The sequence below is a fragment of the Caloenas nicobarica genome, chromosome 12, assembly GCF_036013445.1.
Source record: "Caloenas nicobarica isolate bCalNic1 chromosome 12, bCalNic1.hap1, whole genome shotgun sequence".
Classification (NCBI taxonomy): domain Eukaryota; kingdom Metazoa; phylum Chordata; class Aves; order Columbiformes; family Columbidae; genus Caloenas; species Caloenas nicobarica.
This window is the reverse complement of record NC_088256.1, coordinates 2,609,337-2,625,671: the sequence shown is the minus strand read 5'-3', so window position 1 is coordinate 2,625,671 and position 16,335 is coordinate 2,609,337. Positions and strand designations below refer to the sequence as shown.

General features: G+C 49.0%; 1 protein-coding gene and 1 non-coding gene across 2 annotated transcripts; one reads left to right on the top strand and one right to left on the bottom strand.

Annotated features, from left to right (window-relative positions):
• Positions 1-775: 775 nt before the first annotated feature.
• Positions 776-847, bottom strand: TRNAE-UUC (transfer RNA glutamic acid (anticodon UUC)). The gene has a single exon. It is a non-coding gene; the product is annotated as a tRNA-Glu (tRNA).
• A 326-nt stretch (positions 848-1,173) lies between these two features.
• On the top strand, positions 1,174-15,688 carry LOC135993592 (ras-related GTP-binding protein A). Its single transcript, XM_065643544.1, has 10 exons — positions 1,174-1,428; positions 1,964-1,997; positions 4,104-4,203; positions 5,194-5,260; positions 6,242-6,464; positions 8,518-8,613; positions 10,153-10,275; positions 12,474-12,565; positions 13,525-13,640; positions 14,615-15,688. The coding sequence occupies exons 2-10, from the start codon at positions 1,971-1,973 to the stop codon at positions 14,710-14,712; spliced, it is 942 nt and encodes a 313-aa protein (XP_065499616.1). The 5' UTR covers positions 1,174-1,428; positions 1,964-1,970; the 3' UTR covers positions 14,713-15,688.
• The last annotated feature ends 647 nt before the right edge of the window (positions 15,689-16,335 follow it).

The following is a 16,335-nucleotide window of genomic DNA, read 5'->3' as shown; positions in this document are numbered from 1 at the left end:
AGTTTCTTCTCATATTCAAGTGAAACCTCCTGTGTTCCAGTTTGCACCCATTGCCCCTTGTCCTATCACTGGCTGTCACCCAGAAGAGCCTGGCTCCATCCTCCTGACACTCACTCTTTACATAATTATAACCCCTCAGTCTCCTCCAAGCTACATGCGGTGATGTGGCTCCGAGGGGAGATCCGTGAGGTACCGAGGCTCCGGCTGTGCAGCAGCAGCAGCTCAGGGGCTGCCCAAAGACCTGCAGACGCCAACTTCTCCATCACCCCACACAGCTGGTGATGGGCCCTGGAGGATGCTACAGCTTCGGGGGGTCCCAGGAGCCTCTCCACACAGCCCAGCGGTTGCCCGGCCCTCCCTGGGTGAGCTGGGGCCGTTTTTGGTGGTGAAACCCATGCGTATGTCTGCCATGCGCACCCTGGGTGCCTTCTGTCAGAGTGTATACACGTTAATGAAAAACTTGTTGGACGTACCTGGCTTTGCTATGGGATTTCCCTTCATAAATGACTAGCCCTACGCATTTATTCATATATATAATGCATGTATGTACATACTTTTATGTACGTACATCTTTTGCAGATTTTTGCCGCTAGGCTTGCAGTATGATAGTATTTGTCTTGGACAATAGTCGGGGGGGGTGGGGCTACAGTTTCAGGAGAGTCGGGGTGGAAAAAATTTGCCACAAAAGTATAAAAATATGATCTAAAAGTCTGGAGGGGACGCCGCGGAAAAACAGGGCGAAAGGCACTTCTGCGGGGCAGAAAAAGAACGTAGCTTCCCATACCGGGAGTCGAACCCGGGCCGCCTGGGTGAAAACCAGGAATCCTAACCGCTAGACCATATGGGAGGCGTTGATAACCTTCTCCTCCGCCCGCCCTATAGCGCTGTCTGCCGCACCCTCGTGCTGCTCAGGACGTTCTGAAGCTCCGGTGGGCCCTGTCCTGCCGCCCCGCCGGGAGCCCCCGCCCGCCCGCCCGCTCCCGCCTCCATAAAGCCCCTCCTGCCAGAAAGAGGCTGCCCGCACTTAAGATGGCGTCCGACGCTTCGCTGCCGTCCCGCCCTGCCTTCTTCTCTCTCGGCCCGCCCGCCTCGCCATTGGCGGCGCCGCGTCACGTGCCGGGAGGGGACCCGGGCGCGCTGGAGAGGGCGGGGTGAGCGCTCACGTGACCGGCGGCTGCTGAGCGTTGGGTCTCGTGAGCGCCGCTGGGGGGGGCGGGGCGGGGGGTCCCGGGCGCCGCGACGGGAGCGGGCGAGACCCCCGGCGGCCGGCGGGCCCACGCGAGGCCGCGGCTTTGAGGCCTACCCCGGAGCGGGAGCTGCTCTGCCCCGCTGAGCTCCGCCGCCTCCGGACGGCAGGCCGGCAGGCACCCCCGCCGCCGCCCGTGGGCACTGCCGAGCCGGCCGGGGAGGCGCCAGTCGCGGCCAGAGGTAGCGGGGGGCGGCGGGGCCTGGCGGGGGCCGAGCCGCGGGGAGGAGCCGCCGCCGGGCCCGGTGGGGCTGGGGGGCAGCGGGGACTGTGTGGGCGGCCGGAGGCGGCGGCCCGGGGATGGCGGGGCCGGTGCCGGGCGGGGAGCGGGTGTGGGGACGTGTGGCCGCGGGGCGCTCGGTGCGGGCTCCGGAGCATCGCGGGACGGGGCGGCGGCTGCGGCGAGCCCGGCCCCGGCTGCCGGCTGCGGGGTGCCTCCCAGCGCTGGCCGCGTTCTCCCGCTCGGGCCTGGTTGGGCTGAGCAGTCACGGGAACGTTGTTCATTGTGGGGCGCTTGGAGGCTCTTGCTCAAGTTTCCCCACGCTGTGCGGAGCAGAAGTGGTCAAGTTCCTGGTGGGGCACAGGTTGGGGGAATTATGTGGTTACGGGAGCGCTTCCCCTTTTTACCGTGCTTCTGTGGGTGGGATCTGGATGTTGGAGTGAAGCCTGTGACTGAGGAATGTGGAGCGATGTAAGAAGATGATCTTCTCTCTGTAGGTGGGTGATGCCAAGCACAGCCATGAAGAAAAAGGTAAGAACTGGAAGGCGGATCCTTTGCAGTTGGGTTTTCCTTCCCCGGTGCGTTTGCTAATGTCATTCTGTGTTTGCATCTGTGCCTCGGTGTGTTCTTTGGCTGTTGGGGGCCTCTTGAGACAGAGTCAGCAGATGTATCCTTTGCTTGAAGTGCGAGAAATCAAAATCGAGTTGGAGTTTATGCGCTGGCAGGCAGGCTGCAGAGCCATCCACGATAACTGCCGTGGGAGCGTGTCCGCTGTGTGTCGCAAAACCCTGCCCTGGCTGCGTACCTGCTGCAGCGTGTGCTCTAACCTGCCTCCTTGGTCTGCCGGGAGACCCTCCGGATGCGTTACAGGAACTTGTGTGGGGAGCCTGTAATTCACTGAGGGCTCCTGGGAGGGCGAAACTTAGCACACGGGGAAGGAGTGGCGCTTTTACGGAGAACCTGGAGGGGTTATTCTAGCAGTAAGCATATTCAAAGCCGTTAAAGCGGCTGCGTAGAGAATGCACGGCTGTGTTTCTGTGATGTGCTTGGATTGGGTTTCCTGCCTCCCCCTACATCTGACCCCTCTGAAAGGCCTCTGCAGTCTAAAACTTGGGAATTGGGCTGGCCTGTAGGCTGATTTGGGCTGTGCCTTGGGGCTGTATTGGGTTTCTGCATGTGGCTTTTCTGCAGGTGGTATGAAATAAGAGATGTTGATGTTCTCTCTTCTGTGTGTAGCTCAGGGCAGAAGACAGCGTAGCTTTCTAGCCAGAAAGGCTGGTAGGTGTGACCTGACCAGCTGCCTTTCTGAGGAAAAATCCTTGTTACCAAACCATCGAGGCACATGGGCAGCTTCTTTTTGGAAAGGGTGCTCGCCAGCCTGTCAGATGTCGCGGTTGCTCTCAGAAGGATAACTTGTGCAAACAGGGTGGTGCGATTCTGCATCTTCTGCTTTGCACTGAGATTCTGGCAGCTGTTGCTGTGCAGTCGCAGAGCGAGGCTGGGAGTCGAGCAAGTGCCTTCCCAGCTGGCGTTTGGCCCCGGTGTGTGCTGGGCAGGCAGACTCGGGCCGGTTACACTCTCGTTAAACCTATCCTTGGTGATAGATTTTCAGAGCTGTTGCCAAAGGCTGAATTTGACTTTGTAACTGAACTTGTTTAGCAGCTGTTTTTGTGAGCAAGTCTGCGTTGGCTGTCGCTGTTGGGGGTTTTTCAGTTTTTATTTTTAGATCACAATGTTGAGTCTTGCCTTGTGTGACACTCTTCCCTCTTCACCTCCCACAATCATCCCCTAGGTTTTGGCTACCAAAGATGCTGTCTCTCCGATGATCTACAAACAGGACTCTGCAGTCAAGTGCATTCTACACAATAGCCTGGTGCACTTGAACTGGGCTGTCCCATCTGCTTTTAGCTTTTCGCTGGTCTTCTGACACGCAAAACTTGAAATGTAACTTGTATTTCACTTCTGTTGGGGAAGAGAAAATGAGTCACGTTACAAAAAGGAAAATATTGTGATTAGGAGAGAAGTAATGGGTAGAGAATACCAGTTGTGAGTGGGCAAGGGATTGTTTCCAGCCTGGTCTTAAAGGCTTGAGATGAAGCTGTTCTTTTGCCTTGGCAAAGTCCTTAGCTGTCATCAAAAACATCAGGTGTCCACCTATGGTGCCCGTGTGTTTGGAAAACAAGCAGGTGCCAGGGCATGGGGATGGGAGAGGCTGCAGCAGCTTCAGGAGCAGCTCCTGCTCTTCCCCGAGCGCTGGTGACGAGTCCTGTGCCAGCAGGCGCTGGGAGCAGGGGGCTGGGGGGGCTGCCCTTCCTCTGGGTGCTCGGCAAAGGAACAGGACTGTGGGCAGAGATTCCTGAGAGGGTGAGGGCATCGTTCAAGAGTGCAAACAGGAGGGAGAGGTTTTCAGTCTGACCCCAATTCAGTGACTGTGGATAGCAAGGAGACGTCTGTCTCCTGCTTTCCCAGGTGTGGGACTCCTTTTTCCCCTCCCTCCTCTCTCTTCTGATATATTTGCATCTGAAATATATTGGTCCTGTGCTTTGGTGGATATGGCAGTAACACGTTAACCCTGCGGGAGCTGTGAAGGACTCAGTGTTCTGTGGTAGCTAATTTTTATTTTTTTTTTCTTCCCAGGTGCTGCTGATGGGTAAAAGTGGGTCTGGGAAGACCAGCATGAGGTCCATTATCTTCGCAAACTACATCGCCAGGGACACACGGCGCCTGGGTGCCACAAGTAAGACTTCTCTTGTTTGAACTGCAGGTTCTCAGGGCTCAAACCCCCTTCATTAAAGGGGCAAGGCTGTTCCCTCCAGCAATCCCTGCCTCTCCTCTGGAGCAGGGGAATGTCTGCTGGTCCTCCCGGCTGCCACACCTCACAGGGAACCTCACTATGAGTTCAGCTGAGGGCAGGCAGGAAGCTGGAGTGAATGGGAAGGCAGCGCTGGGCTCAGTTTTGCTGCTTTATCGTTGAACTTTTATCCTTAACTCTTTACTTTTTGATTAGGAAGCAGCCTTCGCTGCGCTACATGCATTATTGGAGGAGTGTTCAGAGCCTCCTCTGGTTTTTCGTGAAGCTTTCCTGTCCTTTGCCAGATGATCACTAGCGCAGCTGGAGGTGTGGATCTTGCCAGGCACCTGTGGCTTTGGCAGGATGATACACTAGGCTTAATTAGCGTTTTCTGCCTTATTTTTTTCTCTCCGAAGCCACTGATCTGAAAAAGCAATAAGTGATTCTGCTGAAACAGGGGTGTGAGTTGTCATGATCTAACTGTACTTCCCGGAAAGCACCTGTGAGGACTTAATGTCATGGATTGGTGTACATTTCCCCTTTGCTGTAAATTTGGCCTGTTCATAAAGCTTACATTCTTTGTGTTACCGATTTATTTTTTTTTAAGGCCTGCTTAAGGCCTTGCAGACTGTGCTGGAACTAATGTCATTCTTAAAATATCACACAGATCGGAGAACATGTTGTTAGAGGGGAACCACCTGCTGTGCATTTCAGGAGAATAGTGTCCTGGGTAGAGAGTAGGGAGGCTTCAATTACCCTGGGAACTGTCTTTTTCCCTAGTGCCTTCAGCTACAGATTTACATCCAACAACTTCGTTTAGTGGGATTTTACAAACTGTGGGCTGTGTTGTGAAGAATGGCATTTTTGGCTGCCCCGGGAGGCAGCTCTGATCTGGGGGTGTGGTACAGTCAATAAAGTCCTGTTGTCTCTTTCCAGTTGACGTGGAGCACTCCCATGTTAGATTTCTAGGAAACCTGGTGTTAAACCTCTGGGACTGCGGAGGGTAGGTACTGCTTATTCTTTTGCTTTTAAAACTGTTGGGGGTTAGCTCTGGGGAGTAAGGCTGGGATGTAACAAAACGGAGTTCCTCCTGCCCCAGAGAGACGAGTATGCTGCTCATGTGTGAAGGGACTAGAACAAGCTTCACGAGCGCGCTGTAAAACTGGTGAGACAACTCTGGAAAGAATGGATGCCACATCTTAGGCTTGTGGGTGGAAGAGGTCAGCACGGTTACGCCGTCTCTTGAGTTATCCCTACATAAAAGGCGCAGCACGTAGGTTCTCCCTTCCTTTGCTACCTGCTTTCTTTTGCTGGCAAAAAGCCTGAGCCCTTCACCTGGCCTTTCTCCTGAGGTGGTGGGAGGCGACGCTGGTTTGATCCAAACGGATGCGTGCTGAGATGCGATGCTGAGGGTAGACAGTGATCCTGTGGCTCCTGGAAGCAGCTTTTTGAAGAGTGCTCTCCCACCGACAGAGCCTCAGCAGAGCTGTCCAGCTTTGCCACGTTTCGTCAGCTCTCACGTCCTCGCGCATTCTCTGGGCCATATTCAGCAAAAGCTACTGATGGTTTTGGTTATATGTTAGCTTCTACTGCTGTGTCTTTTTTTTTTTTTTTGACATGTGACTCTCTAAAAGCCAGTCTGGGTCCAGAATTAACACAGCCCTGTTTGCATGGGACCCTGAGCAGCCAGCTCTGACACAAGGGAAGGTTCAGCTTCCTGTGAGACGGGTGAGCAGATGCTCTTCAGGAGCATCCAGCTCTGCTGGGTTGGAAATGCCTGGGGAGCCCCCAGGAAATGCGTGGGGAATTTAGCCACCTGTGGGGCTCTCGTCTAGACTCCTGTGATGGGGTCTCTGGCTCAAACTGCAAACTTTGCCTTTCTAGCAGGAGATATTTCACATGTAGCACCTTTCCTGACAATGCTGAGCAAGACCTGGTTGCCCTCATGGGAATCTCCTTGCTTTGTTGCTCTGCTCCTTCTCAGACAGGACACCTTTATGGAGAACTACTTCACCAGTCAGCGGGATAACATCTTCCGCAACGTAGAAGTCCTCATCTACGTCTTTGATGTAGAGAGCCGTGAACTGGAGAAGGACATGCACTACTACCAGTCATGCTTGGAGGCGATTCTTCAGAACTCTCCTGATGCCAAGATCTTTTGTTTAGTGCACAAGATGGACTTGGTGCAGGAGGATCAGCGGGATTTGGTGAGAAGCTGGTAGTTGCCATAGAAATGCTTTCACATTGAGCATCTTTTGGCTGTGCTCATGTGTTGTGATTTCATACTTCAAATACAGCCCCATCAGTGCTGTTCCTAGAAGAGTTTCTCAGATGTTAAAAATGGTCAAAGCCCTCTAAACTTTTTCTGCCTCTTCTAAATTGTATGTCGTCACTATCTGTTGCATATAATCTAGTGGAGAACACAGCTCATGATTTTTAGTGACAACTACTCTAAGGCTTTTCTTTTATAGCGCTGACTCTAGTATTTTCGCCAACCCTTGGCTCCAGAAAGGAGGTAGAACTGAAAGTAATCAATGACCTTAAACTTGCTGCTCACCATTTGGATGGCTTTAAGGATGGTGGCAGTGACAGTTGGTTTCTCTTTAGCTGTCGCTTTCAGTTTGGCATAGGCTCTGTTCTAAAGCATAAATAAAATTAAAAAAAATAATTTAAAAAAAGAAGTTGAAACTTTCCCAGTTAACGAGAAAGTGGTTTCTGTCGGTTGATTTTGCTCTGGCAGTTTGGCCTGCCTGTCCAGACATCACCTCTTAAGCACTCCTCTGCTCCAAGAGGCATCCTGCAAAGGCTGGCGATCAGCCTTTCAGAGACATTTGGTGTTTTTCTGTTCTTCTCGGAGCTTTTGAAATGTTGCAGGGAGATCGGAAGATGTTGAGTTCCTACCAACCTTTTTTCAGCTTGGGCTGAAAAGCAACCAACTCCCGATACCAAAAGAAAAATGAGCTTTGTGGGTTAGAGAAGTACATCCGCGGCTGCTTGACCACTCCCAGGCTTGCAGCAAGTTTGGAGGCCCCTTTAGGCTGTTGGGTTTTGACTCCAGTAAGAAGTCTTATTAAATTTTCTTCTGGTTCCTGGTGAGTATGTGCCTGGGCAGCTGCGAAGGAGGCCACGTGAGGTCCTGTGGCTGAAACCACAGCCTGACCTCCCTGCGCAGACAGATTTCTTCAGCGTAGCAGGTTGGCTTCAGATCACTGATGGTGATCCTCCTCTTCCAGCTTTAGTTCTGCCCTCCAGCCCAGGGCAGAAGTAGCTCCAAGAAGCTTCTTCATAGGGTTGATTCGAGGAGCTTTTCCTCCCTTCTGTCTGCATTAGCTCCAGACTGAAGGATGAGTCTAAAATCTTCTTGGTGCTGTCCTGTCCAGTTTTGGTTTGGGACTAGCAGACAAATCCTGGTTTTCTATAGTTGTGCAGATTCTAGCGAGGCCCTGAAGTGAGGGGTGGACAGAGGAGGGGCCTCACTTCAGGTATGTTTTCAATGTGTATCATTGCACACCCATCAAGATCTGTTTTAAGGTATCTGCTACTCAGAAAAACCTGTAAATACTGGGCAAAATCACTCTGTAAATCTTACTGAAGCCTTTGGCGTCCCAGGACCCCAATGCAAGTGTTGTCCTATGCAGGATTTCATGGGGATGGGTTAATGTTCTGGCATGTTTCTAAAAACAGTACGCTGAGGTGAAGGTGGTGATCGTGTTTTCCCCCGCAGAGGCACATTGCTGGATGTCTTGCTGGTTTTTAGCAGTTCTGTAGGAAGCTGGCACAAGGCTATCTGGTCTTTGCTGTTCCTACCGCTCCCCTTTTTTTGTAACCGTAACTTCTAAGGGCAGAGCGTGATGGGAGAAGAGACTAAGTACATGCCTCAGAGCTGCTCATATTGATGAACCGCGAGTCCGTTCTTCCCATCTTGTTTGCAGTGATGGAGCCTTTTGCTTGTGAGCAGAGACTTATCAAAATTTAGATCCTCAGAGACACTTGTACGTGCCTGCTTCCATTGCCACTCCACAGCATCCATCGTTATTTCAGTCCCCGTCAGACCCGTGTGAGACTGCTTGTCCCTGCTGCTCCAGTGGAAGGGCTTTCTGCCAGCCCGTCCTGGCCACTGTGCTCTGCTGTTGTCTTTTTTCCAGTGCTGTAGGTTCTCGAGATTTGTTTGAAATGCATTGTAAATGCATTACAGCAACCACACCAAAGGCATAAATACTTACACTCGACTGCTGATCTCTTGCTTTTTTTATTTCCCAGATTTTTAAAGAGCGTGAGGAAGACTTGAAGCGCCTTTCCCGTCCCTTGGAATGTGTTTGTTTTAGAACTTCCATCTGGGATGAAACACTTTACAAGGTTTGTACAGCTTCCTCTCCATATCTGGCTTCTCCCCTCCCACTTGAAAACAAGGGCATGAGGAAGGCGAGTAGTTAGTTGCTACTGGTTTATTAGTGACGCCCTTTGTAGTTCTACAGCAACTACTTTTGGAGGTTACCTGTTGTAAACAGCATCTGAGCATCCTGGTTTTAATTAGAAAAAGTAAATCCCCTCCACATGTTGGAGTCATGGTGTCAATATGTTAATACTGCTTAAACACTTTGCCTGGCTACTTTAGAAATATTTAGAAATACTACATAAGCACTTTGCCTGGCTACTTTCTGCGTCTTTTAGTCATGTTTATGCAGCATGGAATTGTTTCCTGGCTTTTTCTGCAGCACTGTGAAAACAAGAGCATTTACCCTTTTGGGAATTTGCTTTGCTTTTAGGAGTGGGTGGGTTTTTTTTGGTGTCAGTCAGGCTTGACTGCAGTGTCAGAGGTTATGCAGGTGTGGGCGTGGTGAGTGCTACCTGGGCTGGAGCAAATGATTGATGTAATTGCCAGCTAATGCTAATAAGCAGTTGTAGTGTTGTGGCTGGGCTGCTTGGCTGAAGGTGAGGACCATTTGGCTCTTTGTCTTGACTTCAGTGGGACTTCACATGGCAGATTTCCCTGTTCTGGCAAATCCACCCAAAGCCGTAGCAAATTGCCCTGCTTCAGTGTATGACGACTTTGGCTGAGGCTGATTTGGTGCCGTACGCCAGACATCACTCTTCACAAAGCTCCCTCTAGAAATCAGCCTTCCTGAGCAGTCCTGCAAGCGTCCCTGACGTTCAGCAGTTAGGCCGGTTGCTCTGAGCAGCTTATACAGAAGCAGCCGTGTCTGCTGACGCTCTTCAGAGCTCGTGCCCCTGGGTTGAGCTTTTAACTTGGCGTTCGGCAAGTGGGCTGGCAGGAGCGTTTGGTAAATATCAGGTACTCGGTAAACAGGAGACACAGATATCCACCCTGATTCCTGGAGAGAAGCGTGTGGTCAAGCACGGGCACAAACCCGGGTTGGTAGGCGGTGAGATGAAGCTGAGGTTGGAGGACCTGAGTCTGAAAGAGGACAGATGCTTATTACACCATCCCCAGTCCTTTCTGGGTTTGGTCCTGACTCATTGGGTTAAATTAGAGCTGTTTGGATCAGTGATGAGCTGCCGAGTATCCATCTGCATATTGACCTTGCTCAAGATTAAAAAAACTGATAACTGGAGCAGGTTTACCCGGGAGCAGTAGATAGAAGCATTGCCAGTTTAAAATTAGAGTCATTTAGTCTGTTTTATTAAACAGTTTCTCTGTGGCTGATGTGGAGAGAATCTTGACTTAGTGAAGAGTTTACTCAGGTCTGGGGTACCACTGGTAGTCTCCATTGTACCAGAGATGCCTGGACACGGAGGTGGGAGAAGCTTCTTGGTCTTGCTTAGGTTGTCACCAGCCAGCTCTGCAAATAATCAGTTTTTGAGCACCTCGCATAATGAGACGATGAGGCAGAGAAGTGCTAATGCAGCTTGTGTTGTGTCCTCCTTTATTGACAGGCTTGGTCCAGTATAGTCTATCAGCTGATCCCCAACGTGCAGCAGCTGGAAATGAACCTGAGGAACTTTGCTCAGATCATCGAGGCAGACGAAGTGCTTCTGTTTGAGAGAGCCACGTTCCTGGTGAATACAGCAGTTCCGCCCCTCGTGTTGCTCTGCCCAGCCTAGGACGGAGCTCCCCGGATGGAAAGCGCTGTTGTGGCAGTAGCCCAAAGAGCGGTGCCGGTGCCAAATGGCAGGACACGTTGATCCAGACCTTGTGATATTGAAAGTAGCTGTTGTGACTCCATGGTTCATGGCATCTGCCCAAAATTTCCACTTCCAGCAGTTGCACTGAGGGCTTGATGGGTATTTCTCTCTTCCAAGCTGTGAGAAGGTTTCATATCCCCATTCTCTTGTCGGGTGTGGGATGTTTTTGAGAATTCCTTTCTGCCTAGGGCAAGAACCTTCTTTAGCTTGGTCTTTTCAGTTCCTCCTGACCTGGCGTTTTAACTGGTCTTGATTCCTTTTTTTTTTTTTTTGTCTGATGCTTTACAAACCCAGAGTATGGACAGAGGATGACAAGCGGTTGGCTTGCAATGGTTTTTGAAGTTACCAGCTGCGTGGTAACTGTGCTTCCAATCTGTTGTCTCTGCAAGCTGAAATGTGTTGGGTAAAACCACCATTGCTCTTTGTCTGTCTGTTCTCACACCAGAACTCTTGCTGACCTGAAGGAATGGCTTTGAATTTTTTTGAGTGCTTTCCGTGATGGCCAAATGTCTGATTTTCGAAGTGACAGAGGGAATGTGGAGAAGGAGTCATTACTTTTCTCACTTGTTAAACTATCAGAAGTAAAAACTTGCAATTTCTGGCAAGTTCTGCTTCTTAACCTTTTGTAGAGAATAAGTAGTTCCACGCCGGTGGTATGTGACAGAACTTCCATTATAAGTACATTTCTTACTGAAAAAGAGGAATCCTTGCTACAAAAATTCTATATTTATATTCAGTGTGATGGTGACTTTCTTCTCACTTTTTTCATACATTTAAACTTCTCCCAGGACTCCTTTCTCCCGAAGTGAAATCTTGCTCTGAAATTGTATTCAAATCACAGTAACAGAAAAACCTATCTGAAAAGTTAAGGAATTAACTTGCCTACAAGGAAGGCTTCGGTATGAATGTCGTCCTTGAATCTGGCTAAACCTGTACTTGTATGAATAATTGGGCAGGTTTAAAAAGCAGGAAGTATATGATGATCTTTTTAAAGTGCTCCAGGAAGAAAAAGCAAACAAAATAATAATAAAAAAAACCTCAACACAACACAAAAACCAAAAACTTTGTTCTCACAAGCCTGTTAAATATGACTCCATGGGTAGAAACACAAGAGTTTTAACATCCTTGTGCAAGGGTGTCTGACACCTCCTGTTGCAATTGGTTTCATGATTCTTAGGAGCTTAAGGCACTCAGCATAAGGTTTTGAAAATATTCCTTTTTGGGTTGCTGTGGGAACAAAGATGATGTAACTGTTTGATTGTGTGCCATTCCCCTCACGTAGTAACTGCAGTTCTGGGCCCATTAGCTGATTTGGGTGAAGAGTAAAGGTCTGTAAATGGTCGGGGAGAGGTAGCTGTGGGTCACACTGCAAGGATTCCAGAAGACTTTTGATTGTCTGAATCTTTGCAGCCAGGCACCAAGGTTGGTGCTGGCTCGCTGTGTGGGAGGAAGAGGAGGAGAACTGATGTGAACGCAGGCAGTTCAGCACAGCCTTGGTCTGACTCTGTTACCTGATGGAGAGAGAACTCCCTGGGAAGCCTTTGTTCTGCTGTTCTTCGGGAGGAACAGCTTGCTCGGGCTTTGAGAGCGGTGCTTGTGCATCCTCTGTGGTGCAGAATGGGAAATTTCTCAGGTCCAGTCCTTGAAAATCTGCAGTGCAATAGACTTGGGAAAGAAAAGCTATTCCAGCATTTGTCAAGTGTCTCTTTCACCTGCCTGAGGTGATGGTCTCGCATTTTTTTTTTTCCTCTCCTTGCACTTCCTTTTTCTTCAAATCATGATTTAAATTGCTGTTAAGTTGGAGTATTCAGACCTCAATGGACAATAGTGTCTCTTGTGTATCTTAATACTTGTATCTGCGCTTGGGAAAGGTTTCTTGGTGACTGTATTACTGAGTCTTGTTTTACGGTGAAACACAAGTATTGTGGCAAATAGTTTCCAAGATTAAATCGGCAAAAGGTAAAGGGAATCCCTGTCTTGGTCACCACCCGTTTCCCATAATTGCTGTTGAGCCTGAGAAACCTTTGCTGAAATAAACTATGAACTCTTACACTCTGTCTTTTGCCTTCCAGGTCATTTCTCACTATCAATGCAAAGAACAGCGGGATGTCCACAGGTTTGAGAAAATCAGCAACATTATTAAACAATTCAAGCTAAGTTGCAGGTGAGCCGGTTGAATCATTAGGTGGGGAAGATGCCTCCAGCAGGTGTTTCAGCTTCATGCAGAAGCACAAAAGTTCTCCAAATTAACACTAGTTCTGTGACTCCTCAGCAAGCTGAGGTGCTGTAATTAAATAGCACCATGCTTAGACACAACTGAGTTAATTGTTATATTTTTTTAACTTCTTCCTTTGCTGATGGTCGAATGAGGTTTATGTTGAAACAATCATTTTCTCATAGACCTTGTTCTCCTGGACAAGGTATGGAAGTTCCAGGACTGAACTGATAAATTATTGACAGTCAACAGTGCTGCAGAGGGTCGGGTGGAGAGTTTCGCTTCAGACCCTCTGCCACAGCGCTGGTTTGGAAGGAAGAGGCTTGCAGACACTATTTGTTGGTATTTCAAATGGAGAAGTGCAAAGTTTGCTTTGGAGCAGCTTGGCTTTTGAGCAGCTTCCAAGTCCCATGGTCTGCCAGTAATACCTGCAAGTGTTTGGAGCTTGAATAGGGTAGTGAAGTGGTGGTTTACAGAGCTGCCTCCAGATATTTCAGTTTTATACTGATTTCTGCTCAGTTGCCCACAGTGTTCAACTGCCCTTCTGAATGACTGAGCTGTTCTATCCTGGCACAAATGACACTGACTGCTTGGGCACAGCGACTCAGTCTTGAGTTATCACCATTCAACGTGCAGATCATTTTGTGGTGCTCTCATTTAGCCCAAAAGCTAAGAAATATTTTATTTAAAAATAAAAACATACAGACAAAACCAAAAAGAAAAAAACAAAACAAAAAAGCTTGTAGTCACACCTGGTGGTGTTTGCCAAATGAGGACTCAAATGCTTCTTTGTTAGCCAACGTCCCATTTTTGAGTTGTTGGTATGTGGGTTATGTGGGTGCAAAAGCAGTTTGAGCAATGTTGCAATAATAGTTCATTTACTTTTTGGTTTTTTTCTCCCCTCTTAGTAAGCTGGCAGCTTCTTTCCAGAGCATGGAGGTCAGGAACTCTAACTTTGCTGCTTTCATTGACATCTTTACATCAAATACATATGTGATGGTGGTTATGTCAGACCCTTCAATACGTAAGTTGAAGCAATGATAAACTGGTTTTGTTTGCAGGGACAAAAAGCCAAATGAGTCTAGTTTCAACTGTGTTTCTCTTGAAAAATGCCAAATGCCAGGCAAAGCAATAAGAATGATTGTAATTAAAAGGTGGAAAGGGATTGACAGTTTTGCTGTGAGCAGAGGGTGGGGGAAGGCGGTTAAAAAGTGACTTACCTTGCAGAAGGCGAGTGATGTGCCTTTGACAGCTGAGCTGCTTGTTGCTGTCGAGCAGAGGATCGTAGCAGCGGTGGGGAATCACTATAACAGATGTGACCTCATTTAGTAGGTCATGTCTAATAACCTATTTTGGGCTGTTCTGATCTGGCAGCCTCAGTGGTATTTTTTTGGAGAGAAAGCAGAGATGGGTCATATTGGAGTTTTTGCTCTTGCTGCCTGAACTGTCTTGGTGGGCAAGGACTCTAATTATAGGAGCATCTATTTAGTTTAAAAAAGAAGCTGCAGCGGCAGTGCCAGCCCTTACAGGCACCGTGTGACTGTTTAACTGTTTACACGACTCCAGCTGAAACTGCTCCTGTTAGGACTCGAAGTGCTGAAGAGACACTGTCCAGGACAGCCCTGTGGTGGTGCCTCCTGCCCTCCTCGCATGGTTTACTGAATTAGGGAAAACCGGTGTGAACCTTGTGATGGAATGACCAGCTGTGGTATTACTGTGCTTGAGGAGCAGCAGATGAGGAGCTGGGCTGACTTGCGCGAGTATCCTACCTTGCTCAGAGTTTACTCCGACTCTTCCTCAGTGTTGCGCTGGGATCAGCAAACAGCACAGACCTCCCAGCGTTAAATTTTGCCCAGCAGGGAGCAACGGGGTTGAAATAAGAGAGCTTGCTGATGGGGATGTTGTGTTTAGGCAGCGCTTAACTTCTGAGGACTTGGCTACTCGCATCCCTTTAAACTTTTTTTTTTTTTATCTCCCCTGTCCCTTTTTCCGTCCTAGCTTCTGCGGCTACGCTGATCAACATCCGCAATGCCAGAAAACACTTTGAGAAGCTGGAGAGAGTGGATGGACCAAAGCACAGCCTGCTCATGCGCTGAACATTGGCCAAAGCACCTGGTCTTTGGGGGCAGAAGAAAATGAGTTGGAACTAGTTATTTTTAGGAGAATCTAACAATGTCGATGTCTTTGGGCTTTGAAATGAGTGTGCTGCTTTATTTTTTCTCCTTTTGATGTTGGACACTAGTCACTCAGAGGATGTCTGCATACACTGTGGGCCTTCCAAAGAGACTTGCCTGGCGTGCGTGGGCTTGGGAAGAAGTGAGGATGGGTGATGTGCACATGGTCTCATACTCCTCGTTGTCATAGTGGCACACGGCAAAGCCATTCCGGATGTTTTCCTCCTGGGTGATCGTATAAATCACAGGAATGGAATATTTACGGTTTTATTGGTGGGTTGTTAGAATATGTTTATAAATTTTTCCTTGTCTTCAGTCATGAAAATAAATTTTTGCTACCAGGGATTTCGGATCCTAGAGCTTCAGAAAATGGATTATCTTTCTTCTAAAACTTGGGGCAGCTTTGGCAAGCAGATACGTAATAGCTGCATTTCTCCTTTCACATTATTGGGGGTTGTTGACTGAAGACCATTCCAGAGTTTCATTTAAGATAATTTTCTTTTTCTTTTTTTCCCCTCACGTGGAGGCAAAATTCCCTCAGCTGGTGAAGCGGTTGGGCTGGCTTTGGCCTCTTCACACTCGTCAAAGCGATAGAAAGACCACGGTAAATAAAAGGGGCCAAAGACCCTCGTTGACCAAACAGTGAGATGGTCCTGGTGCACCTGGTGTTGGTCCTGGTGAGCCAGGAGGGGCTGGCGCGGGCACGGCGGAGCTGCGGAGCGTGTTGTGGGTGGTGTGTGCATGAGCTATATTAGCTATGTTTGCGATGAGCCTGTTGGACAGTGTTTGGCACCAATGTTACTTGACTTGTCTATTTTTTAATGGATTTTTTGTGTGCATTTCCATTAAACATAGGAACAACAAAAGCACTGTGAGTTGGAGGGATCTCTGGCTTGCTGGGTGGGAGCTGATGCTTGTCAAGGTCTCTTTTCCTTTTTTTTTTTTCATCTCTTGCTGCATCAAATTACTACATGAAAAAGGGTGTGGTGACTCTGAGCCTGGCTCTCTGCTCTGTATTCTCCAAATCAAGCTTTCCCCCTGTGTCCCTGCGCACACACGTGCTGGGGGCGTGGAAACCTGAGAGAGTGAGTCTTACATGAGATTGGGGAGCTAAAGGGCACATGTTGGCTGGAGAGCTGAGGAACCTTCCATTGGTTCTCTGTCTTTACAGCATTAAGCACCTGCGTCTTGCACCACCTACTCAGCAGATGTGTTGGTGCTGTGTCAGGCTGGGTGTGTTTTCAATTAGAATCATCAAGTCTGCATCCCTGTGGGAGAGGAACTCTTAATGATTCAGGTGCTCAAGTTTCTGGGGGACGTGCGAATGGGCTGGAGATGCAGCAGGAGGTTTCTGTCTTTGGCGCCTGCAGGTGTGGAATACTGCGCCTGTCCTGGCATGGGGACGGCAAATCTTGGCTTTTGTCTGACATCAGGGTGGAGGAAGCTGAAAGGCGACTACAGTTCCTGCTTGGACAAGGTCACTCTCTACTTTTGCTCTGGTTGCTGGAGAAACTTCACAGCTTCCTGCACGCAAACCCTGCCCTC